The 25,642-nt window shown below is 40.8% G+C and overlaps 3 protein-coding genes across 3 annotated transcripts; 2 read left to right on the top strand and 1 right to left on the bottom strand.

Moving 5' to 3' along the window:
- Window positions 1–10,299: 10,299 nt before the first annotated feature.
- On the bottom strand, window positions 10,300–12,627 carry LOC127786324 (uncharacterized). The gene has a single exon (XM_052313685.1). It carries the CDS (start codon window positions 12,499–12,501, stop codon window positions 10,573–10,575), a length of 1,929 nt encoding a protein of 642 aa, XP_052169645.1. The 5' UTR covers window positions 12,502–12,627; the 3' UTR covers window positions 10,300–10,572.
- A 1,837-nt stretch (window positions 12,628–14,464) lies between these two features.
- Window positions 14,465–19,297, top strand: LOC127786325 (plant intracellular Ras-group-related LRR protein 8). Its single transcript, XM_052313687.1, has 10 exons — window positions 14,465–14,702; window positions 14,821–14,915; window positions 15,278–15,442; window positions 16,003–16,113; window positions 16,202–16,302; window positions 16,908–17,045; window positions 17,389–17,437; window positions 17,544–17,609; window positions 18,395–18,514; window positions 19,016–19,297. Exons 1-10 carry the CDS (start codon window positions 14,540–14,542, stop codon window positions 19,136–19,138), a joined length of 1,131 nt encoding a protein of 376 aa, XP_052169647.1. The 5' UTR covers window positions 14,465–14,539; the 3' UTR covers window positions 19,139–19,297.
- Window positions 19,298–21,679: 2,382 nt separating this feature from the next.
- LOC127786326 (NADPH-dependent aldehyde reductase-like protein, chloroplastic) lies at window positions 21,680–22,938 on the top strand. Its single transcript, XM_052313688.1, has one exon. It carries the CDS (start codon window positions 21,731–21,733, stop codon window positions 22,514–22,516), a length of 786 nt encoding a protein of 261 aa, XP_052169648.1. The 5' UTR covers window positions 21,680–21,730; the 3' UTR covers window positions 22,517–22,938.
- The last annotated feature ends 2,704 nt before the right edge of the window (window positions 22,939–25,642 follow it).

The following is a 25,642-nucleotide window of genomic DNA, read 5'->3' as shown; positions in this document are numbered from 1 at the left end:
TAGGCAGAACTGAATTGGTTTCTATTAGTGCGTGCATTAGACAACTGTCGGTCTGTCACCGAGCAAAAAGAAGAAAAAAAATAAAAAAAATCAGGCTATCCAAGCCGATCTACTACTGTTCGCATAAAGAAAAAAAAAATCAAAGTCGATTCATTTGTATCGGTTGTTTTTACAAGGAAAAATCAAGTCCGTATATTGATTTATTCGGTTAAATATTTTGGCTATGAGCTATATGGCCGAATTTAATCAAGGAATTTCTTCATCAGCTATGACGAGCGGAAACGGGTTCAACAATATTGCTACACAATACATTAGGACCGATCAAGGCGTCATCAGAGGAAACGTCCCGCTACCTCAAGTTGTAATTTCACCAAAGGTAACCTTCGATTCTCCCAACCCGTCCTTTGCTATTCAAAACGTTAATAATCACTGTGTAGATGCATATGCTACTTCTAGTTTTTCTCCTATACAATATGCTTATAATGCTACAAGGGGGCCAATTAGTGATTATACAGTCGATTACACAGGAATCGGCTATATGCGAAACCGAGCTGACGGTATGACCGGTCGTGACACCGGTCTAACCGCATCCTTTGCCGGTCAGACCGTGCCCACCATGGCTGGTCAGACCGTGTACTACGCCGGTCAGGCCTTGCCTACCATAGCCGGTCAGACCGTGCCCTATCCTGGCCAGATCGCGCCTCCTGTGGCCGGTCTGACCGCACCACTGACCACCGGTCAGACCGGGCCATGGGCCAGTCGGACTGGGTGCTTGGCCGGTCGGACCGGGCTATCTATAGCCGGTCAGACCAGTTCCCTGGGAATTTCTTCAGGTTTTCATACCATGACTAGCAGTACTGATTTTAATTATTATTCATCACCTGTTAATACTGTTAGTCATGCTACTCCATATATCCCTAATGCTTACAATGATCCTAATAGGGGATATCCTCCCGATACTAGGTATGGCCAATATAACAATATTGTGCCGCAACAACTACCTTTTAGGCCACCAAGTCCACCACCAGATCCACCAAGGCCTGAAACTGTGGAGGATTGGTTTAGAAATACTATCAGGGAGAATTTCGCAAAGCTAAGGAATCGTGCTAGGGAGAATCAAAAGCCGTATCCTGATTTTTATGACATTATCCCATATCCTCGTGGTTATAAAATTTCTGAATTTATCAAGTTTAGTGGTAAGGATAGTAGGACCACATGGGAGCATGTAGATCAATTTTTAGCGCAATGTGGTGAGGCTAATTGGGATACATGTAAATTGCGCTTGTTTTCTTTATCTTTGTCCGGTACTGCTTTTACATGGTTTACTTTTTTACCGGCAAATTCTATTTCTACTTGGGATCAATTAGAACAAAAATTTCATGATTATTTTCACACTAATAAAACTGAGCTTAGGTTGTTTGATTTAACATCGGTTAGACATAAATACAATGAATCTGTTGCTGATTATATTGAAAGGTTTAGAGATATTAAAAGCCGATGTTTCAATTTGAAAATAACTGACAAAGATTTGGCCGACATTGCATATGATGGATTGCTTGATTCTATTAAAGAGAAATTAAATGGCCAAATATTTCTTGATGTTGATCATGTGTTGCATGAAGCTCTGGCTCAGGAAAGCCGAGTGGATGACAATAGTTTAAATGCTAGTTTAGATGAAAGTGCAATATCATGTATAGCCGAACCAAGCGATGGTTCGGATTGTGTTAATAATTTGTGTAATGATGCCATAACAATTATAGCCGAACCAAATGTTGGTTCGGATTGTCTTGCTAGCTTGGATAATGATGCAACAACCATTATGGCCGAACCAAGCGACGGTTCGGATTGTGTTATTAGTTTAGACAATGATGGAATAGCCGAACCAAGTGATGATTCGGATTGTGCTGCTAGCTTAGACAATAACACCATTGAGAGTATAACCCGAACTAAATGACGGTTCGGATTGTATTACAAGCAAAAGTGAAATAGCATTGTCACCTAAGACCGAGTCACAAATCGGTCATGAGGATGTTGGAAAAGATGATGATAATGTCTTGCGGGATAGTGGTGAAATAGAATCCAAAGTAGCTATGCAATCATATCAAAGGCCGTATCCTGAACATGTAGATTCGGTCCCATACCCGCAAGGATTTGAGGTGCCCAACTTCACAAAATTCACAGGTAAGGATGCTATGACTACAATGGAGCATATCGGCCGCTTTATTGATCAATGTGGTAAGGCCGGTAGCGATGATTTGCTTAAGTTGAAGTTGTTTCCCCTTTCTTTGTCAAACTTTGCATCTACATGGTATAGTTTACTTGCTCTTAGTTCAATTTCTACATGGTCACAAATGGAGCATGAGTTTCATTCTTATTTCAAAGATGCAAGCTTGATGGAGCAAAGACCGATTGATGATTCATCGGTCACTTGTGAAACTATTTCGATTACATCTGTGCATAAGACCGGAATTGTTAGTGATCCTCTCATTGTTAGTTCTATTGATGTTGACAAAAAGAAAGGGAAAAGTGTTATTATTGGGGATCCTCGGCCCAAAAATAGGATCAAAAATGCGAAGGCCGAAGATCATAAAGTTGCAAAGGATGAGTCATCTAGTTTCCAAAAGACTAAAAAGCCGAAGCTCACTTTTGAGATGCTTATGGCTAAGTACAAGAAAGGATTAGCCGGTCAACGATTTGATAACCAAACTAGTGATTCGAAAATACCAAGATCATCTCGTAGGAAGAGAGTTGGTAAAACATCAAAGCAATCGGAGCCGTCAACCATACCAACTCCATATAAACCTCCGGTTGTGATGCCATGGTATCCATATCTAATGTCACTATATGGTTATCCTTTTATGTGTTACATGCCTTGGATGCATCAACCACCTATGCTGTATTACCAAGAGTGGAAGGAATCACCTAGGTCAGTGCCAAATCATTCATCCAACTCAAGACAAGACCGTTTCCCACAAAAGAATTGGTCCGGTGGATCAAAGGTGAAAAAGGTGAAGAAGGTGTGGGTGAGAAAAGAAGCCAAAGCTCCGGAGGTCGTCACTATTAAGGAGGAATCTCAAGATGTTCATGTACCTACTGGAGATGCGGTGGAAACCATACAAGTAAAGGATATCAAAGCCGACGCCGTTGCTGTCGACATCGGCAGTCTGATGGAGACAGTTGGCCGGTCTAACCGCCAGACTACAGCCGGTCTGACCGACCCTCCTAGCCGGTCTGACCGACGGCTTGCAGCCGGTCTAACCGGGCCTAGAGGCCGGTCTGACCAGGGGGCATTGCAGAAGAGTGGAAAAATTGAGAGCAACATAGGAGCTTCCACTTCGACCAAAAATATGAAGAATCATTGCTTAGCTCCTGGAAAACAACCACAGCCGAAGTGGATACTTTCTGGCTTATCTCGCTCTCAGAAGAGGAGGCTACAACGTCTTCGAGCCATAGGTAAAAAAGAAAAGGAGGCCGAAGATGTAGAGAACAAATCATGTAATAATTTAGAGCCTCGAACGACACTTAAGCGAGTGTGGAGACCTAAAGAAGTAAAAGTTAAAAGATCGGTGATTTCACGGAGTAGTGATGGATTCAATTTGATGAGAGAAGAATCATCGGTCCTTAGAGATAAGACTCCTTTACATGATGCTATGGGTGTTAGTGTGGTATTCATCTTGCCTTCGAAATCGTGCAATCAAGAAAGCCGATTTTGCTTGGGGGGCAAGACATTAATATGCTCGTGAAGAAACCAAGAGAAGATGAACGGCAATGGATACAACATCACATCATCGAGCCGCCGTTCGTTGGATGCTAAGGCAAGATTATGGGTTTATGGTGTTCATCGTAATATTATATGCCTATGCCATGTTAGAACATTGCTTACTATCTAGCACATATGTGTTGTTTGCTTATCAAATTGATGTTATACATACATGTTGCAAATGCCAGTTCTAAGTAGTGGAATTGGTAGGTTGGCATATAATTTGTTTGAAGTATGATTTAGCTCATGAGTCTTTGATATTTATTTAAAGCCAAATTGTATGTGTTTTTACGGATCACCATATAAGATATAGATTTTATAATTATTGCACCATGAAAGTTTTGCTTATTAGTAATTCGGCTAATGTCAATGGTCAATGTGATGATTTATTCTAGAGTTGTTTTCTTTAGAAACATTGGCATTGTTAATATTTTGCATACATGCTCAAGCCGATTACTTACATTTGTTGTTTATTGGAATTCATGTGTGTGAGACATATGACTTTGGTGATTCATTATTCAATTGGCTAAGTGTTTTGATGCCATGATGATTATTGTTTCAAAAGCCATTTGAATTAGTATTCATCTAGACATGTTAGTTGGATGTTATAGTTTTTCATATGTCTAGAGAGGAGGAATTTTGGTCCAATAATTTGATACACCAAGCATCTGGCTATTATGTGAAGAAAAATTATATACTAAAGGCCGATGCTTGATTTCAAAAGATTGGACGAAATTGGCAAAGTCATAGAACAGGGGCGGTCTGACCGGCATTGCACGGCCGGTCTGACCGGTGGTACCGGCGGTCTGACCGGCTCTGCATGGCCGGTCTGACCGGATAGATAGGGAGGTCTGACCGGCATTGTGTGTCCGGTCTGACCGATCCCGAGCAGAGAGCTGGGGGGCACGTTACAATTGATTTAAAGATCGGATTAATTGTGAGTTCGGACATTTGTGCCCATAAGTCAGAAATAGATTGGAGAATCCCTTTGAATAGAATATTTGAAAAATCCTAGTCTTGGGGTTGATCGGAAGACTCGACGGCAAGTGTTCAAATATTATATCGCCGAAATATAGATGGAGTGCTATTGATGTGTTTAGATAATGATCAATCTAAAGTTGCTAGGGGAGATGTGCATGAAGGGATTTGTGGAATTCATCAATCGGCCCATAAGATGAATTGGTTGCTTAGAAGAGTGGAATTCTATTGACCAAAAGTAATTGATGATTATTTCAAGTGCTATAGAGGGAGTGAAGCTTGTCAACGGATCGGCAATGTTCATTTGGCGCATGTCGCTATATTGAATCCTATCATCAAACCATGGCCGTTCCGAGGTAGGGCTTTGGATTTCATTAGTCAGATTTATCCTTCGTTATCAAAAGGGCATTGGTTCATGCTAGTTGCAATGGATTACTTCACTAAGTGGACCGAAGCCGTGTCGCTCGAGAATATTACTTGTACGAAGGTAATTGACTTTATTTTGAAGCATATTGTTCATAGATTCGGTATTTCTTAAACTTTGATCGAGGAGCTTCTTTTATGTCTAAGGAGGTGAGAGGTTTTGCCGAATTTTATGATATTAAGTTGTTGAGTTCTTTTCTCTACTACACTCGAGCTAATGGATAAGCCGAGTCGAGTAATAAAACATTGTTGAAATTGCCGTTTTGCCAGTTGAGGTAAATCTTGGCTCTCTTCGGTATTTCAAGCAAGACGGCTTGTTGGTTGAAGATTATAAGACCTTGATAGGAAGCAATTTTGAAGACGTCATCGACAAGCGTTTGAAGACTTTGAAGGAGATAAAGACACTTCAAGACGGTGTTTTCAGAGAGCAATTAATGGGAAATACTTGAAGAAATACTTCCCGAGCATTTGGCAAGATGCTTAGGAAATCCTATGGCCGGTAATTGAATTATCGCCCTGAGATAACATGTTCTATGCTTTTAGGTTCACGTATGTTCACCAAAAAGGCAGGGGGACATGTGTTTACACCCAAATTTGGCACCTATGGATGAAATAGGGGAAAATTGCCAAAGTTTGGAAAGTGACGGGTTTCCTTCACAGGGCCGGTCAGACCACAGGTGTGTGGGCGGTCTGACTGGCTAGTAGGGCCGGTCTGACCGCAGGTATGTGGGCGGTCAGACCGTCAGGGTCCGAGTTCAAGTCTGTTTTCGTCGGGTCTCGGGTTTCCTTGCTCGAGAAGGCATGTTTCGTGTTTCCTTTAGTTTCTATCCCGAGTTGGACGTGGAGAAGGGCCTGTAGAGGGCAAGACCAACCCCTATTTAAGGAACAAGGCCGGTTCATTGTAAAACCCCCGAATACAATCTACTTGAATCGTTCTTTTACTATGTTTTCTATTTTATCCTAGTTTAGTCCATCTTTATCGGTTTGCGCCGTAAACCAGCCGCCGCCGCTGCGAGAGTGCGACACCTCTTTGTAGGTTTGTCCTGGAAACCTTCCGTTTTGTCCACGAGATGGGTAGTTATCCTCATATCGATTTAAATCGGCCTAGAGGTGATCTCTAAATCAGTTTCACTAGCCGGTTTAGCTGTTTTTCTCCAAAACTCATCTTATTTTGGCCCTTTGGCTAGATCGAGGTGGTTGGCGACTCTAGAATCACCGCAAGGCGTTTAGGTGCTGCGATCGTGCTTGTCGACTTGTCAAAAAAGTTACCAACACAACTTTTATAAACTCTCGGTTTTCTTCGAACTTTTGTGGTTGCCCCAGTATCGGAGATGGATTGGCTATTGTATACGTACTATGTGTACTTATACCAAAAGCCGAATTGCCAATCGAGCTGCATGCCACGCACTGTGTGTGTGTTGGCAACACCTGACCGACCGATCCATGTTCCGTGATCGATCGGTGTGCGTGCAGTGTGCAGTGCAGTCCAGGGCAGCCGGTGGGGCAAAAAGGGCGTGAAATAATAGGGATGAGATCGTGCGTTTGCACGCACGCACGGTAGGAGGAGAACGTACTGTTGGTGAATCCGCATCGCACTAACAGTTCGCGCGCGCGGCGGAGGAGATTCCTACGCACTACGCAGCCTTTTTTATATCGTAAAGGTTGAGCATCACCAACAGAACTTGAATAATTCACCTTTAAAATTTTGTTATTGGGTTTTCTAAATTAAAAATAAGAAGTGAAAATATATCTCCCTTCAAGAGAAAGTCTCAATTTAATTCCAAAAACTAAAAGTAAGCACTTCTGTTGAACTACCAACCGAAATATCTATTTTTCCATTGCCCTGGCACGGAAAAAGATCGTCCTCCACCCAGCCCACGCGCGGGAAGAAAAAGAAGCTAATGGGTATGAGAGATTAGAATTGGGAGATGTGGCGTCGCTCCTCCTCAAACGAAGAGAGTGATGGATGTGGTGATGGGGTTTCCAAAATATTAGAATAGGATTTGTTGGAGGTATTATTTTTCACTAAAATCCAAAAAATCAGGATTGGGGATGGAATAAAAGCACTGTTGGTAATGCTAAGGGCGTTGCCATGCACTGACCATTACCAGGGAGGCACGCGCGTTGTGTTGCGGCAGTTGCACACGCCCCGCTGTACGTGCGTGCGAGAGAGATCGACTGAAATCATGAGTGTTTTGCTAACTTGTACCGTCATGCGGCGTCGCGTGGAGAGATCACTCCCTTATATCCAAAATAATTTAAAGGAGGAGATGTGACTTATAGAATATATCACATTTTATATGAAGATGAATTATTTTAAGACGGAGGGAGTAGACAGCCGGAGACTGGATTGTAATTTACCGAGACGACAATCTGCATGGCGGCGGCAAATTACAGAGTCTTACCTATGTGTGGCGTGCATGCACGTTCATTATATGGTGGGCCGTGGAGGTGCACGTACGGGCTTCTAAAGTCGTGCGATGATATAATTGACTTTGTATGATCTTTTTCCAAAGTCGTTGGTTTTAAGGATTTTTTCCCCGCGAGTTGTATAACCGTCCGTGCAATCATAATCCATTTCCAGGTAATTGCAATCGTAATCCATTTCCAAAAAAAACCAATTTTGGAGGAGTGGGGATATTACATCTCGTATACAGAACAAAAGGTTTAGTCTTTTAAATGGAGTGAGTATGTACTGTGCTACTTTACAAAAAAAATTCAGTATATTCATTTGGCAAAATTCAGTGTTATCTTCATTTCGGTCAATTAAGCAGGCCAATACTGGGCCATATGATGGCTGAAAAATATATACTTACTCCGTTTATAATATTATAAGTTATTTGATCTTTTCTTAGTCAAAGTTTTTTTTTAAGATTTAATCAAATTTATAGAAAAAGATAACATCTATAACACTAAATAAGTTTTACTAAATTTAACATTGAATATATTTTGATAATATGTTTCTTTTATTTATATTGAAAACGTTACTCTATGTTTCTACAAATTTAGTTAAACTTAAAGAAATTTAACTAAAAAAGTCAAATGACTTATAATATGATGAAACGGAGAGAGTACATGTTTTGCTTCGACAATAACAATCCTTGATGCTCTGCAAACATGTTGACACCAAAACATTTCCCTTCCCATGGCACACAAGTCACAAGTCTCCGTCTTTTTTCAAAAAGATCTTACTTCCTCCGTTTCACAGTGTAAGTCATTCTAGCATTTCCCACATTCATATTCATTTAATAAATCTAGATAAATATATAATTCTAGATTCATTAACATCAATATGAATGTGGAAAATGCTAGAATGACTTACATTGTGAAACAGAGGGAGTAGATAAGAATCCAGAAACAAGATCTGGTCCACTAACCGGACGCGGTCTGGGCCATTATATTATGGGCCCATTATAGGCCTATATAATGGCATATATTAGGAATAAGTTCACTTAGACTCCCTTAATTAGCGACCGAATATAATTTACATCTCGACCTCCAACTATTAAAACTTCCTTAATGGTTTTGGAGGACGGTTTCGCTGATGTGGCACCCATGTGGCAGTGTTGGCCTTGTCTGTGGTGTGGACGTGGCACTTAGGTGACATTAGAATTAAAAACTTTCAACTCATTCTAAAACTTTTAATTTAAAATTTAAGAAATTTTAACTCAAAATTCAAAAACTTTCACCTCAAAGTTTAAAACCTCCAACCCAAATTTTAAAACTTTGAGTTTGATTTTTTTAATTTCAACTCAAATTTAAAACTTTCAATTTAACTTTTTAAAACTTTTAACTCAATTGTTTATATATCATTTTATTATAAAAATGCTAAACATGGATTAGTAATGTTATTAATACCTAGAAGGAATTAGTGGCGGGAGGTGAGGCGTGCCGCGCGCTAGGATCGTGCGCTTGTTTGCGATCTGGCTCACACATTAGGAAGCCCCTAAGAGCATCACCAACAGCATCTTGATATCATTCCCTATCTGGTATTTTGGGGAATTTTTTTTGTTAAAAATTACTTCCAACAGATTTCCATAACTAAAATTTTTGGGATATAATTTTAGAATGCTCTTGATGATTCTCTAATAAACGGGAACATATCTCCCTTAACTGCATGACGTCAAAGCGCCAAAAAGTAGTATAAAGAACATGCAGCCTGATAGATGGATAACATAAGGACATAACATGCAATGCAATGAACCAGACAGAACCCTGAAGATGTCGAAATGGAGAGCCACCGGTGGAATATTAGTACTATGAAGTAGGCTAGTAGCAAATCAACCATACTGGACATGGTGGGCATGCAAATCGAACTCTAGCTAACCGATGAACAAAATGGCCAATCGTGGAAAATCAAGGGTGGCCTTGGGCAGCTTGAAAAGGAACAAAATGCAGATCCAGCAGGTAACTGGCCAAAAGAAAGAAAGAAAGAGCAACTCAGTCTTTCGGCGGTTAGCCCCAACCATGAAGCTGAGGCTGTGTTTAGTTCCACATCAAAAATAGAAGTTTGAAGAAATTGGAACGATGTGACGAAAAAGTTGGAAGTTTGTGTATGTATAAAAGTTCGATGTGACGGAAAAGTTAAAAGTTTGAAGAAAAAAGTTGGAATCTAAACAGGGCCTGAACAATCAACAATTTAATACAACTATAGAAATAGCCCAAAAATAGTGAATTTTCCTATTGCTTGCTTCATTGTCATCCTCCTAAGGATTGAAAGGGAGATGAATAGAGTGCTTGGTAGGACATGATAATTTAAAGCACAAAACTCCCAAATGGAATAAGATGCATTCGATCCATTATCTTCACAAAGATCAAGAGTAGTCCATTTCAACGTTCCAGATTTGACATCACAAACATTTGTGTTATTATGTTTTCAGCTCACACAAGAAAGGTATACATGCACTTTCTCTCCACAGAACAGAAGGCAAAATGATGTGTGCACTAACTCAGTATATATAGCAAGCCTTCAGTAACTGGTAACCTGGTATTAATCGTAAGTTCTTCAATTTCCTAAAAGAAAAAAAAAACCTTCAGTTTTCAAACACTGATGGTTGGTTTCAATTTCTCAGGCCAGGTGTACTGACCTTCATGCTAAACTAAACTGATTTTACATCAAAGTACAATAAGTACTAAAATCAGTAGATGAATACCTCACAATTGAGGCTTAACATGGTAACATTGAGCAAATTTCTTGTTTAAGCAATTAGTACAAACTACAAAGTGCCGATGCATGAATTCAACAAACTAATGTGTTCTGGGTGATAAAATACAACAACAGTGTCCTGCAGAAACACTCATATGAACTAGCTAGCTACAACAAAGCCATATGTGCTTAAGATACACGGTAGTTCAAAAATATTATATCAAGCACAACATTTGAGACTCGGCGCACATAATTCGCGAGGTGTTCAGGAGGAAGCAGTGCATGTATTGACACCATTCTTGCAATCACGAGTAAGATCACTGAATGTCTCCAATTTCCTCTTCCCCCGAAGGAACACCTCAGTGTCAACTGCAACCCTCATGTATCCATCGAATTCAACAGCATTACCATTGCTCAGCTCCTTTGTTTCAGTGTACCACTCGCTGTTCTCATCCCATAAATCCTTGAAGTCATCCAGGAAGTGTGTTCGATACTTACCCTTCATTGGGTCAAAGAATGATTTATCGGGCTCATTGGTTGCAATGTACAAATGCCGGCCAGCACCGACCTTATCATTAAGTGTCGTAAGGAGACTATCTGGAGAAGTATCTCTATCAAGATTTGGCCACAACTGTTTGTTCTGGGCTTTCTCCCCCCTCACAACATGGACTGAGTCAAAGTCCCAATCCATCCGGGAGGAAATGGCAGACACGATCTCCATCAATCGACGCGATTTCCACAATAAATACCATGGGCGCTTGATCACTGCCTCCGTCTCACCCTCACATACACGAGACCAGTAGTTATCAGGCTCAACATTCCCAAACTTCCTCATGATCAGTGTGTCCTTGACGTCACGAAGTTGCATCGGGGTCACCTTGATGTCTTCAGTGTAGTGATTCTTCAGCCTATCCTTCTTGTGCCACTTCCCCCAATCTGTCCAGAACTGGCTCTGGTCAATCACCGATGCTGATTGCTTCAAGTGCTCAAAATCAAAGTAGAGCCTAAAATCTCTCTCTTCATCCTTGCCACTTGAAGTATACCGTGAATTGAGGCAGACATTGAGGTCCATAACAAGCGTCCGGTTCAAGTACTGTGCCTCACCAAGCGCACACAAGAACCCCCAAACGTAGTGGTTCATGCTCTTGCATCTCTCGCCACCACCCATGTAGATGAGATACTTTCTGCGGCTGAACTCAGACTCAGATTCAACCACCGGTAAATTGTCATTGACAGCTTCACCAACAACTAGCTCCGGCTCGGATGCGGCCGTGGTGTCTGCATTGGCAGCGTTCTCATCGAGCCTCATCTGCGTCTTGGCCGGCACAAAGTCGGTTACCGGCGCCTCGCGCTTGCCCTTCTTCCCCTTCTTGCCCTTGCGGCGCCCGCTGCGCTTGGCGCCCATGCCGGAGTGGTACTCGCCCACATTGCCGACGACGAGGTTGCAGGTGTTGACGTCGCGGGTGAGCGTGAAGCGGCGGTAGTCCTTGTAGTAGGTGGTACGGCCGTTGGTATCCTCGGCGGGGCGGAAGCGCCATGCGAGGTCGCACTCCATGGGGCTCCCCGGCACGGAGACGGGGCGGCCGAAGCGGTAGAAGTGGAGGTCGGAGAACTTCTCGATCGCCGTGCGCATGAGCAGGTTGAAGAGATCCTTGTCCCCCGTGCAGTCCACCGGCGCCTCCGTGTCGCAGGAGACCGCCTCGACGATGGGGTTCTCCTCGGTCGCCGCCGCGGCGCCCGCGTCCGAGCTGGCGTCGGTGTCAACGGTGACGGCCTGCTCCGCCCCCGCCCCCGACGACTCCTCCTTGGTGGTCGCGACGTCCTCGAGCTTGATGAACGGGACGGCCTCGGCGACGACGGTGGCCTCCGCGGCGGCGGCGGCATCGGAGGAGTTGGCGCCGATGGCGGCGGCGAAGTCCTCGCCGGTGCGGAGGACGGAGTCGTCGGCGAGGAAGGTGGAGTTGGAGGTGGCGGAGGTGAGGAACGCGGTGAGCTGGTGCGACGAGGGGTGGAGGAGCGGGTCGTCGGGGCTGTGGACCGCGGCGAGGAGGGTGAAGGCGAGGACGGCCGCCACGAAGAGCGCGAAGAGGAGGTTGCCACCCGACCGCAGCGCGGCGCGGAGGTCGATCCCGATCCCGGTACCGGCGCCGCCGCGCCACCGCGCCGCCGACAGCGCCCCCGCCCGGCCCAGCATTCCGCCGCCCGGATCTGGCCGCCGGCGAGGGGGGGGAAGAGTGGGAGAGCGGGGGATCTGAGAGTGGGAGTCGCCGACAAGGGGAGGAGGCGACAGACGGGGGGTGCGTGCGTGGCTGCGTGCGGCTTACCCCAGTGTTGGTGTTTTTTTACTGGGGGAATGTGGCCGCGGTTGCTTGCGGTGGTCGCGGGCGATGGGGTGGTCGGATGGCCCGTTGACTGGCGTGGCCCGGGAATTGCGGTCTGTTGTTGTGGGCTTTCATGGGCCGGAATTTTGCCGCAGGTGATGCGCCCAGCCCCTTGCTACTTCGCGTCGCCGCCCGTTGTCGCGCTCGCCCATGGCAGCTCCGCCCGCCGCCCCGTACCTGCTTCACCTTCCGCCCGCCGGCTTCCCAGTCTCGCTGCAGAAGAGAAGAGAGGACAAAAGGAGAGGAGAGAAAAGAGAAGAATAAAAGAGAAAAAGAAGAAAAGAGAAGAGATGACGCTGACATAGTGTGGCCCACTATATGCCATATCAGTTAAATCGGGGAAAAATTAGGTCAATACTGTCTCGGGACTTTTTCTTTTTTTTGCACCGTTTGTGACAGCTGAGGGGTAGATATTTATGGTATTGCGGATTGGGGTTTGGGACTTCAGATAAACTCGACGTAAAGTTGAGGGACGCCAGATGAACTTATTCTTTTTTTTTCCAGCTGTGTTACTTACAGCCCAACCTTTGTGTGCGTTTTAGGTGTTTCTATGCTTCAAGCTTTCAGCTCCAGAAAGCTGCACGAGTTTAAAAAGTTTTTTTAAAAACATAATACGATTCATTCCAGCCTTTGTGTTAAAAAGTTACAAAATGTTGTTGAAGAACAAACGATTGTGAATTATAAAACACAGTTTGATTAAAAAAAAGAGAGAATTGCTACACAGAATACCATCTCCAAGATAGAGATTTTTCGTCTATGGTTGGTTAGAATCTACATAACCATTATTTTTTCCCTAACAACTCACAATTTGTATTTAGTTCTTCTCTTCCTCACATTGAGAATAGAATACCCAAAATCAACGACAATTATTGTGTTGATTGAATTTCACGCACATCACTGACAACGTCGAACAGGGTGGAAGATCAGTCATTCATCCAAATCTGACCGCTGTCATAGCCATCGTAGTCGATCCGACAAAAACATCGATATCGATGATACTTCACCAATATGAAACATCCAATACGACAGCTCCAAGTAAATCACGGCTCATCTTACCGATCAAATAAAAAGTTAACTTATCTTGTACATAGAACTATTTTATTTTTCTTTTTTAATGACGTTGTGCTAAAAATATACCACTTCCGTTTTTAATATATGAGATCGTTGACTTTTTATATCATAATATTTCGTCTTATTAAAAAATGTAAATTTCACAAAACTACAAATACTTTGGTCAAATTATCACAAAACTACAGATTTAAGGAGATGTTTCACAAAACTACATATTTAACACTAAAATTCTCACAGAACTACATATTTAAGGTGGAGTATCGCAAAACTACATATTTAGTAACAAAGTTATCACAAAACTACAGATATTGGAGTTTAAATCCTTAGCACTAGTGTTATATTTGAGTTATAAACGTCTAAGTTTATAACCTGTAGTTATAAACTAAATCTATAGTTTTGTGATACCCTATCTTAAATCTGTAGTTCTTTGAGAAATTTAGTGCTAAATTTGTGTAATTCTGTGATGCATCTTCTTAAATCTATAGTTTTGTGATAATTTGACCAAAATATCTGTATTTTTGTGAAATTTACTTAAAAAATTAAGTAAGTATATTTTTTTTCTGTGGCTTGATATACTACTAAACTAACTTTGATTTGTACAATTTTTTTTTAAAAGATGAATGGTCAAAAGATTGTAAGTGTTATATATTAAAAAACTGGGTAATTTCTGGGTAATTTCTGTGAAATTTACCCCGGCGAGAAACTGTGGAGGCCGAAGGGGCAATCAGCCAAACAAGCAGGCAGTTGGCAGAGTGGACGGGAGACGGGAGAGAGGCCACCATGGAGAGCTCGCCGCCGCCGCCGACCATCACCGTCCAGGTCAAGTTCGGCGGCCGCACGATCCCGGTGGAGGTCCCGGCCGCCGCCACCGCCGCCGACCTGAAGCGCCTCCTCCAGCCGCTCACCAACGTCCTCCCCCGCGGCCAGAGGCTCATCTGCAAAGGCACCCAAACCACCCCCCCCCCCCCCCCCCCCCCCCCCAAACCCTTGACCTCCTGACCGCCCAATCTGCTTGCGATTATAGGTTTTGGATACTTATCGTTCTCTTGATGTGGTTGCAGGAAAAGTTCTGGCGGATGCCGCAAGCCTGAGCTCGATGCAGGTGGTGAACGGATCCAAGGTCATGCTCATGGCCTCGCAGGGGCTCCATCAAGGGGTAAACCACCTCGATCCTCCTAATTTCTTCAGTTATGTTAGCAATTAATTCCCTTTGGAATATGGTGAGGTACATTAGCTCATGTGCAAAAGTTTGTTTTGAGTGAGCTTATTTATTGTGGTTGCCGAAGTTGAAGACGATTAGAATTCGTTTTGTAGTGCCTCCGTATGTTAAATAGCTTTGATTTTAACTCCGATTTGACGCCCTTTCCTTTTAGTGTTGAGATTTTGTGAACTGTCATTATTTTGGGCAAATGGCTACATAGTCCGTAGTTATCGCTATTGCAATGCTAAAGCAGCGTGAGAAGTCAATTTCTTGTCCAATTCCTTGTATTGAACTTAACTGCGCTTTACTCTCCAAAGGACGGCCCCATCACTAAGAATAGCAGTGTGTCAGCAGCAAGCACAAGAAAAGCCTCAAATGCGAAGGAAGCTCAAACACAAAAATTGGATACAAATATCAGTAAAATCCGACCAGAACGTTGGAAAGCAACTGGTATTATTGCATTGTCTGATTCCAGCTTGAAGGTAACTGATTCCAACTTTCTTACATTACTTTTAAACTAAGCAACTTAGAATAGTTATGCTTTGAAGTTTATGAAACTTTCCATGTCTGCCTTTCTATCAAAAGCAACTTGAAGTGCCTGTGTCAAAACTGCCAATCATTGGCGAGGAAAAACATGCACATCGCTAGATTATTATTTGTATACTTTTGTAGTCACCACAGCCTGTAGAAAATACTACAATAGTCTTGAACATACTTTCTTTAATGTATCTGTTTGCAAAATGCTATTCATGAATCATGATTGGAAGACTGATTTATATGGCACAGCCATTTGACTGCCCCTATCAACTGAATCAGGTTTTTTGGTGCATACAAGGTATCTGTTATTCATCACCACGTGATAAAGCAGGCCTTTTATTTGTTCAACAATCAAGAACTTCATTGATATTCCTTACTATCCATTATCTCTACCCTTTTGAATTAAGAGTCTTATTAGCTGTTTCTCACACTTTTGTTTGTTCAACACTTAATTTCACTTTTGGTTGAATTTTTGGGCTTATACTGTGGTTGTCTTTTCGAGTAGGCAGTGCCTGAAGAAGTATGGGGTTGTGGTTCTTCCATTAGAGTACTGGATGTCAGTAACAACTGTATTGAAGCAATTCCACAGGAAGTTGCTGCTCTGAAATCTTTACAGGTAATTGTTCTTCCCCAATATGTTGGTTGAGACATTTTCTTCATTCACAAGGAAATATAATTGAATGTATCATGCTTCCATCTTGTAGAAATTGATTCTGACTGCTAATGATATAGCTGATGGGAACATTTCCTGGGAAGGCCTAACATGTGTTCAAACGTTAACCGTTTTGTCTTTAAGCCAAAATCGGTAGGTCTGATTTTTCAACATCCTGTTTCATCATGCTATGAGTATTTGTTTTGTTGCCAGTGGATATAGACAACCCTTTGTAATTTCCTTAAATAATCTTCTCTTTGTGGCTTGTGCTCTCAATAGTGAAAACCGCTAAGCTATAAAATGGTTTTTTTCTTCAGACTCATATATGTTCTTAGATTCACCCACTTGATCATTGCCAAAGATGTAGGCCAGAACCAACTAATATTTCGAACTCCACTTAAACAGTTAGACTCATACATTGAAAAGAAAAAGGTAGCAATGCATAATATCTTAAGCTGATTGTTTTTTCTTGAATAACTGGAGAGGCCTTGAGGTGCTCAGTTTATCTCAACGGTTTATGTGGTGCAAGTTGTTCTTGTATCCCTTAAGTTCGTGTCTTGTGTCAGCACCCATGTCATGCTGGGCCAGCAATATCAGAGGTGCCAGGGCAACCTGTCCACAGCAGCATATTATGGCCATGCTGGGAAGGCACAGTAGACCTTCGGTCTTTATCCATTAGGAAGTTTTGTGTCCACCATTCTTGTTTAGAATTTAAGATGACAAGATGATATGTTCTAAATTTATAATTTTTCATGCAGGCTGGTCACTTTACCTTCAAGTTTGGGCTCAATGACTCATTTACGTGAACTTCGTATTGCAAATAACAGGCTTGAGAACTTACCTGTTGAAATAGGGTTACTGAAGCATCTTGAGATTCTGATAGCAAATAATAATAGGTACTGTGCTACTAGTGCTTAACTGAAGTGACTCATTGAAGTCTCATTTTTTTGCTATGCTTATAGCATAATTTACACTTTGTGCTCATGTGAAGTAATATGAAGTTACCTCAAGAGAGGCTTTCTGTATATAATATAGTTGTTGATAGATTTTCACAATCATATGAGACTTTCAGCCTGTGAGCAGTTCTATCATAGAAAAACTTCTAAAGAAATGCATCTATCAAGCCAGAAAATGTGGCTTTTCTTATACTTCTAATGAGAATTTACATAATTACTTTTGTTCTGAGAATTGAAAGGTATCCTGATCTTCCACGCTGCTACGATTTTCACTTGTTGGCAGGATAACTTCATTGCCTTCATCTATAGGTGGTTGTGAATCTCTCAATGAGGTGTGTGCTTTGTCTCTGTTTCAGTTTTTCTTCTAGTTCTAGGCCATACCGAGCACTTAGCTCTTCTGAGTTTCCACATGGCAATCAAAGTTTTGAATTTCATTAGGTTGATTTGTCATCAAATCTTTTGGCTGAATTACCAGAGGCTTTTGGAAACCTTCGACATCTCAAGGTATGTGCCTATGGGCCACACATGGAGAAATATATTCCTTAATCAAAGACTAAATCTGCATGCATACTTCTAAGCTATCTTGTTCCTAACATTCAAACAAGTGCCGATGGGGCTCATGATACAGCATCTTATTGATGATATTACTAGTGCCCTTGGTTCTAGATGGTACAATGGCATGCTTACTCCCCCATTTTAAGGAAGTTTAAGTTTCATGTTCATAACCAATAAACATATAAAAATATTCTTTCGCACAACAGCAATGCCACAACAAACCTGATTGTGAGTTGTCAGCGAAACATTCCATGCAATTTTGTGGTATCATGTAGCCTGTAGGTTCAGTTTGAACTTAATTTTTATTTATTACCAGCATATGATGCACAAAGTTTTAGCTTATGACTTGACAGTTGAGAGTCATGAGTATTTCTCGTTCCTTTGTTATACTCCATCCGGTCAAAAATATTTTTGTCAGAATTTTAATAGTTTGACCAAACTTAATCCTAAACAACAAATATTTTTGACTGGAGGGAGTATATGATCATTGCATCAGATCGGTATTAAACTAGAGCATTGCTAGTTAAACTTGGTCAAAAGATTTACTATCCTGCAGCTTCTAGTTTTTCACTGTATATTATTTATGTCAGAGCAGATGGTTATTGGTGCTTCCTTTATGTGATATTTTTTCCATTCAATCTTTTTTCTTTGTCTTGCATGGGTGTAATAATCAGTTACATTTTACTGACATCAGTTTCTAATGTTCCTTGTTTCAAAAAACTTTATTCCATCAGGCTTTGAGTGTACGGAACAACGGTCTTACATCCCTACCTTCAGCTTTCTTCATGAAGTGCTCACAGCTCATTACACTTGATCTCCATGGCACTGAAATCACAAACGACGTTCTTCGGCAGGTATAAGTTCCCTAAGTGACTCAAGGCTTCACAATTATTTAGTGTTTGTTACTTTGTTATGGTTGGTACTCTAGTGGAATTAAGATGGCTACCAGCATATGCCTAAGACCTGGAGAGTTCAGTAATCATTCTCTTAAATAGCTTATTGGTTTCACTTTTGGGACGCCAAAGTTTCCAACTCTTCATACATAATACCCATCATGTTGATCAAGTTATATAGCATTACCTTCTGGGGCAAACATGTGGTGGAAACCCAACTTATGTGAAAACTTGTGTCCATCCACATGTGTGATATTTTTTTTATGAATTTATATGATTATTTTTGCTTGGGTTTACACGAGTTTTCGCCTAAGTTGGGATTCCACCCTATATTTACCTTTCTGTTGCGAAAAAGGCGGATAAGTCGTTTATTTGCTAGCTGTTGCTCTCGTTGGTCCTGGATCTGATGGAGACATTTCAACGTTTCCACTGCTGATGCCAGTTTTTACTTGTGCAAAACAGGTGGACGGTTGGGAGGAGTTTGACGAACGTCGAAGGAAGAAGCATCAAAAGCAGCTCGATTTCCGGGTGGGATCATCAGGTGTGTTCGATGAAGGTGCGGATGACGATTACAGGCGTTTATAAATAAAATCTCTCTTTGGATAAGATTGTGTATTTTATGTCTCCAGCTTAATCCGTTGTCGCAAGAATAACTTGTATACTTAAGAACAAATTAGGAGCTGATGTTGCTACTCACATCAATCCTAGATATGTACTTGTACTTCATCCTTTTTCAAAATCCCTTCTTTTTAGGGATTCTTTAAACTGTTTACGGCATCAAGAGTGGAAAAACATTACTCCGTCCATTTCTATTTACTCGTGACTGTTGACCAATCCCGTTGTAACTTTGACCACTTATAAATTTTGAATGGTTTGAATTATGATGAACGGAAACTTACGCTTATATTTAGGATTTGGATTTGCTATTTCACTTGCGATATATTTTAAGACTCCTACTTTCATTTTTTTCGTAGGATCTTGCATCAAGATCCGTATTATTATATATTGAACTTGCAGTACACTTAGTTACAGACTTACGTAACACTTAAAATCAGCTTTATAATCATTATATTGTCATGAGCATTTAGTGCCCTATCCTTGTGTGAATGCTCCTCATTTTTTACGATTTTTTAATAAATAAAACAAATACATATTTATTTTTTAATAAATAAAACAAATACATATTTTTCTTTTATTATAAACATAAGTTTTGTCATAAGAAATGTGTTGCATGGTAAACTCATAATTGTGATAGTCTCATGCGACAAACTTTTACATTTTTAACAATGTAATTTAGAAGATAAGGAAGAAGAGAGAAAGGAAAAAGGAGGAAACTGGGGAATTCCATGAAATCCATTTCAAATTGATGTTCTTTGCTGCAAGGGTAATCCAAAAGTAGTCCCTAGTTAAATTGTTCTCCAAACACGAAAGTTATAGATAATTTTTTTAGATATATAAAATATTCATTTATGTTCTGTTTATCTAGTTTACAAAAAATCAATATTTGGAATTTCAGAATAAAAATTTAGCAATCAGTGATGGTACCTTTATCTAGCCACGCGGTTGTTCGTAATTAGAATTTGAGTATGAATTTGTTCTTGGGTTTAGAGAGTTCCGGTCGCTAGCGTAATGCCCGGGTTGACAACGATGTTAAGACAATTACAGGACAAACTCGCTTAATTCATGTGTGGTGATTACTCATCTGATTTATGTCTTAAGTTGTTAATTGTAATATTATACTATTGTATATAATTGCAATATAAATATAGTATGGGTTGCGTTCATTTGTTCTTATCAGAACTACTAGTTCTAAATTATCTATAGTCAATTTGATAATAAATTTATACAATAGTTACCTATAAACATATACTACACTATTAATGTCTGGTCCCACCTGTCATACACACATAGCGTATAAACTCTGAGACGCTATATGCGTATAAATCTGTAGCTCACTGCTCTTCTCTATAATTTTTTATCTCTTTAAAATATGTTTATAGCTAGCTTAGTCTGCTATAAAGTGAGTATTCTTCGTCACTGTATCCAACCTAGTCAAAAGTCATAGCCTAGTTGTCCGTCACGTCTCCATACTTTTGAGAGAAAAACATAATATCATTGCTTAGCCGCCACTATAGTTATCCTACTATGTATGACGGCGCCACGTATATCGATTAAACAACAACAGCAACTGCGCTTGTCTGGTTGTTCCTTGATGCCGATCAGTGATCAGAGAAGAGGAGCTGCTATCATCGTTTTCATACTTATAAGATATAAAATTTAAATTGTAAAACTTAATTTTAAACATAGTTTATGATTTTTTATCATAATGTATTTTACAATATTTATTTTTAATCACTAAGACCACTTACTTATATGGCTTATATTAGAAGATATACCTATATTTTACTCCATTTGTTTCATATTATTAGTCAATTGACTTTTTTTCTAATCAAACTTGTTGGCCAAATTTATAAAAAATATATAATAGTATTTTAAATACAAAATAAATGTATTATCAAAATATATTTAGTGTTAGATTTAATGAAATTAATTTCATATTTTATATGTTGTTATTTTTTTCATAAGCTTAAACAAACTTAACAAAGTTTAAAATAAAAGGTGAAACGACTTACAATATTAAATATAGGGAGTAACTTTTTATTACTAAATAACGAATTAAATAGGAAAGCGCCGGGGGCTAAGAACCCCTGGTCAAAAGAAGAAGTCACCGAGACAGTGACGGCAGGTGGAAAAAAAAAACTACTCGCTCCATTTCAAAATATTTGACACCGTTAACTTTTTAGTACATGTTTGACTATTCGTCTTATTCAAAAAAATCTAAGTAATTATTTATTCTTTTCATATCATTTGATTCATTGTTCATGTACATATAGTTTTACATATTTCATAAATTTTTTAATAAGACGAACGGTTAAATATGTGTTAAAAAATCAACTACGTCAAACATTTTAAAACAGATGGAGTATTTTCCTTTCCATAATAGCAGTAAAAATCAACACGGTAATCTACTTGTGCCCAGTGTCACCGCGTACGTCACATTTACAGCTTTTGGTCGTCTATAAAAAGGACCCCCTGCCCATCGTGCACCTCCTCGACACAGCAAAAAACCCTACACGCGAAGCAAGCGACAGCGAGTGTGTGTGCAAGTGCAAAGCCATGGCGGCGCCAGCAGCAAGCGCGCTCCCGCTCGACGGCCGCGTCGCGCTCGTCACCGGCGGCTCCCGCGGCATCGGCCGCGAGGTGTGCGCCCACCTCGCCTCCCTCGGCGCCCGCGTCGTCGTCAACTACGCCTCCAACTCCGCCAACGCCGACGCCTTCGCCGCCGACCTCAACTCCCGCTCCGCTGCCGCCCTCCCGCGCGCCGTGGCGGTGCGCGCCGACGTGTCCGACCCGGCGGCGGTGCGCGCGCTGTTCGACCGCGCGGAGGAGGCGTTCGGCACGCCGCCGCACATCGTGGTCGCCTGCGCGGGCCTCCTGGAGTCCAAGTACCCGTCGCTGGCCGACACCGCCGTGGAGGACTTCGACGCCATGCTCGCCGTGAACGTGCGCGGCACGTTCCTGGTGTGCCGCGAGGCGGCGAACCGCATCCCGGCGTTCTCGGGGGGCCGCGTCGTGACGTTCTCATCGTCCATCCTCGGCACGCTCCTCCCCGGGTACGCGGCGTACACGGCGACGAACGGCGCGGTGGAGGCGATGACGAGGATCATGGCGAAGGAGGTGGCGGCGAAGGGCGTGACGGCGAACGTGGTGGCGCCGGGGCCGGTGAGGACGGAGCTGTTCATGGCGGGGAAGGACGAGGCGTTCGTGAAGAAGGTGGAGGAGAGGTCGATGGGGCGGATCGCCGAGACGACGGACGTCGCGCCGGTGGTGGCGTTCCTCGTCAGCGACGCCGCGGCGTGGGTGAACGGCCAGGTCATCCGGGTCAATGGCGGCTTCGCGTGACCGAGCTCTCTCCCCTTCGTGTGCTTCTCCGATGAGCTGGAGTGTTATATTATTGGAATAATTATCTATTTGTCGCTATTACCAGTGGTACTAAATTATTTACTACTGGATCCACATTTCATAAATACATGAGAGCCCACATGCCTATATTATTAATGTGTTGGAATAAAAAATATTAGCTTTGGCTTGTACTTTCTTCGTCTTTAAAAAACTCAATCTACGAGGGAATAGGAGTACAGTAAATCTGGATAGATGTTTATCTAAATTTGTTGTAGATTGAGTTTTTTTTGCAGTGAGAGTATGTGTAGAGTGACAGTCATGCAGTGACATGATAAAAAATATATATATGCTTATAAGTCTGTAATGTCTACAAGTGAGTACTGCTCCCTACGTTACTTAATACTACTCCACTTGGCACCTGATATTATCCATATTTGTTTTACCGTAAAACAGAGTGGGAGACCGCACAACATTTTTTTTACGCAAAATCTAAATCGAGAGCGCTCTCGAGTTAGTTATAACGAGCGACGCTATCAACCATTGTCCAGATACGATCAGCCATTATCTAGATATGTGTCTTGAAGAATCTTACTTTACCATATTACGATCGAGCAAGTAGAAAAGATATTACTACCATCTATGTTTTAAATAAATTTTTTTCTTAAATTACTCATCTGATTTACAATCCGATTACACCGTTGTGTTCGTAACAATTAAATCTTTACAACAAGATCTCACATGATTATATTTTGATAAAAAATCACAAATTACTTTTATAATATATCTAAATTACTTTTAGATTTCACTAAGTTACTTCTTAGACATACAAAAGTAAATTCAATAAAGTTTTAAAGTAATTAACATATATTATAGAAGTTACTTTTTTATATAAGTTACTTCTATAGTATATGCAAATTAATTTTAGGCTTTATTGAATTACTTTTATATGTCTAATAAGTAACTTAGTGAAATCTAAAAGTAATTTAGATATATTATAAAATTAATTTATATTTTTTTATCAAAATATAATCGTGTGAGTTCTTGTTGTAAAGATTTAATTGTTACGAACACAACGGTGTAATCGGATCGTATATTGGATGAGTAATTTAAGAGAAAATTGTATTTGAAGTATAGGTGGATAGTGTCTATCATAGATGGAGTGGTAGTTGGTTTAGACAAACCAGCTACTACTAGCTGTGTAGCCACGTCCTTTTTTTAACACGCAGGAGATCAGCGTATCATTTCATTAAGATAGAGAAAAAAATATGTATTGTGTTAGAGAAAGACTCCAATACCCGCCCACCAAATATACAACAGAATACCACACACCCAAAAAACACACACTAGTGCATTAGTAGCCCAGTCCTAATAAAGAGATCACGGAGCCTAGCAGCTCCTGCTAGGCACCAAAGAGTAACCTCATTAGCGATGGCTTGTAGGACATCGACCAAGCATGGGGTAACGCCATTAAACACACAATTGTTTCTGTGCTTCCAAATTTCCCAAACGATTAAAGAGTTTAATTAGTCCTTTCTTCTCATTAGTAGGTAAACCCCTTACCGTTCTTGACCACCAATTGACAACATATTAAAATATGGAATGTTTATAGAGTGATATTACCCATATTTAAACTTTGACTACTCATCTTTTATAAAAAATATAGGCATGCTCCTTATTTTTTATGAATGCATTGTCCTATTAAAATTTCAATTTATTATATTTGTTTTATTTTCAAAATTTATGTTAAAATTTTATGCACTAAAAATTTAGTCTCATTAGTGCTTAAAAAATTCAATTGTTTTTCAAGCTTATATTCAAAATCTACATCGTAAAGGGCATAAAAGATATTTGTAATCAAACTTAACAGTGAAATGAAGGAAAATGTAACGACAGATATATGGAAGGGATCAAGATAAAATTTTAGAGGTATAAAAATTATCAGGTAAATTTCATAGCTATAAAAGAAATTGAGCGAGTTTTTAAGGGTATACACAGAATTTACTACTATAATTCTAATCCCGTTACGGCACATGGGCATGGCAATTCTAATCCCGTTTCAATACATAGGCATGGCACTAGTATAGTTCAGAATGGTGGCTTATATTTTTATTTCTCCTATCCTACTATCCTAGCTTCGTTTATCAGGACATTTAATAATTTGCCACTTCTAATATACGGCATTTAACAATATGCCACTTATAGTGTATGATATGTGGGTTTTTATATAGTTATATGTATATGACTTATAGATCCAGTGACAAACACATGTTTAGGGTGTGTTCGCTAGATCTGATTACTATCCAGCATAGTGAGCACGGAAAACGGAGCGATCCATTAGCGCGTGATTAATTAAGTATTCGCTAATTTTTTTTCAAAAATGGATTGATTTGATTTTTTAATCAACTTTCATATAGAAACTTTTTGTAAAAAAACTCACCGTTTAGCAGTTTGAAAAGCGTGTGCGTGAAAAACGAGGGAGAGGGGTTAGGAAAAGGGCATCCGAACACACCCTAAGGGTAGCAAATAGTTAAATATATCTTGTTGGGATTGACGTTGAATCCTATGTATCTAAAGTTGATCCCCACTAATTAAGTACGATTAGTGCTAATTCTCTATGCTCAAAGCCTGCCCCATCATCTAAATTAGTGAGCCCTTCGATCTATTCCATATACACGTTCTCAGCCATTCGATTCCTCCAACATCTGGTCAATCTAGAGCCACAGGATTGACTCCCTGCGTTTGCCCTACGAAGCACGGAGCCCACCTTCAACATCCGCAATTATTCTTCGTCGTTGCATAGAGTATACATCGCTTTGTCATGCTGATATTCTGCATTTTGCTCGATCATGCAGCTTGCCCTTAAGTTGATCGATAGTAGACCAAATGACCTTATACATTAATGTGCCATGTCCTGAAATTCGTTGGTGCAAAAATGCATATATTTTCATACAATTGTGCACATATATCTAAAACAAAATTATTTTTAGCAAATGTCCACAGCAACGAGCGGATACCATCTAGTTAAGATAACTGTTGGTGCAAAATGACATAATGTTGGTTCCTGACAAAATGACATAACATGAGGTAAATCTATAGATAGAAACCTGGTACCCTACCCTGAAGAAA

The sequence above is a fragment of the Oryza glaberrima genome, chromosome 10, assembly GCF_000147395.1.
Source record: "Oryza glaberrima chromosome 10, OglaRS2, whole genome shotgun sequence".
Classification (NCBI taxonomy): domain Eukaryota; kingdom Viridiplantae; phylum Streptophyta; class Magnoliopsida; order Poales; family Poaceae; genus Oryza; species Oryza glaberrima.
The sequence above is the reverse complement of the archived record's forward strand: the minus strand, read 5'-3'. Positions and strand labels throughout refer to the sequence as shown.

Coding starts and splice junctions, on each gene's coding strand:
- LOC127786324 (XM_052313685.1), bottom strand. CDS start 12,501: ATGCTGGGCCGGGCGGGGGCGCTGTCGGCGGCGCGGTGGCGCGGCGGC.
- LOC127786325 (XM_052313687.1), top strand. CDS start 14,540: ATGGAGAGCTCGCCGCCGCCGCCGACCATCACCGTCCAGGTCAAGTTC. Junction 16,114..16,201: donor CTGCTCTGAAATCTTTACAG/GTAATTGTTCTT, acceptor TCCATCTTGTAG/AAATTGATTCTGACTGCTAA. Junction 18,515..19,015: donor CAAACGACGTTCTTCGGCAG/GTATAAGTTCCC, acceptor TGTGCAAAACAG/GTGGACGGTTGGGAGGAGTT.
- LOC127786326 (XM_052313688.1), top strand. CDS start 21,731: ATGGCGGCGCCAGCAGCAAGCGCGCTCCCGCTCGACGGCCGCGTCGCG.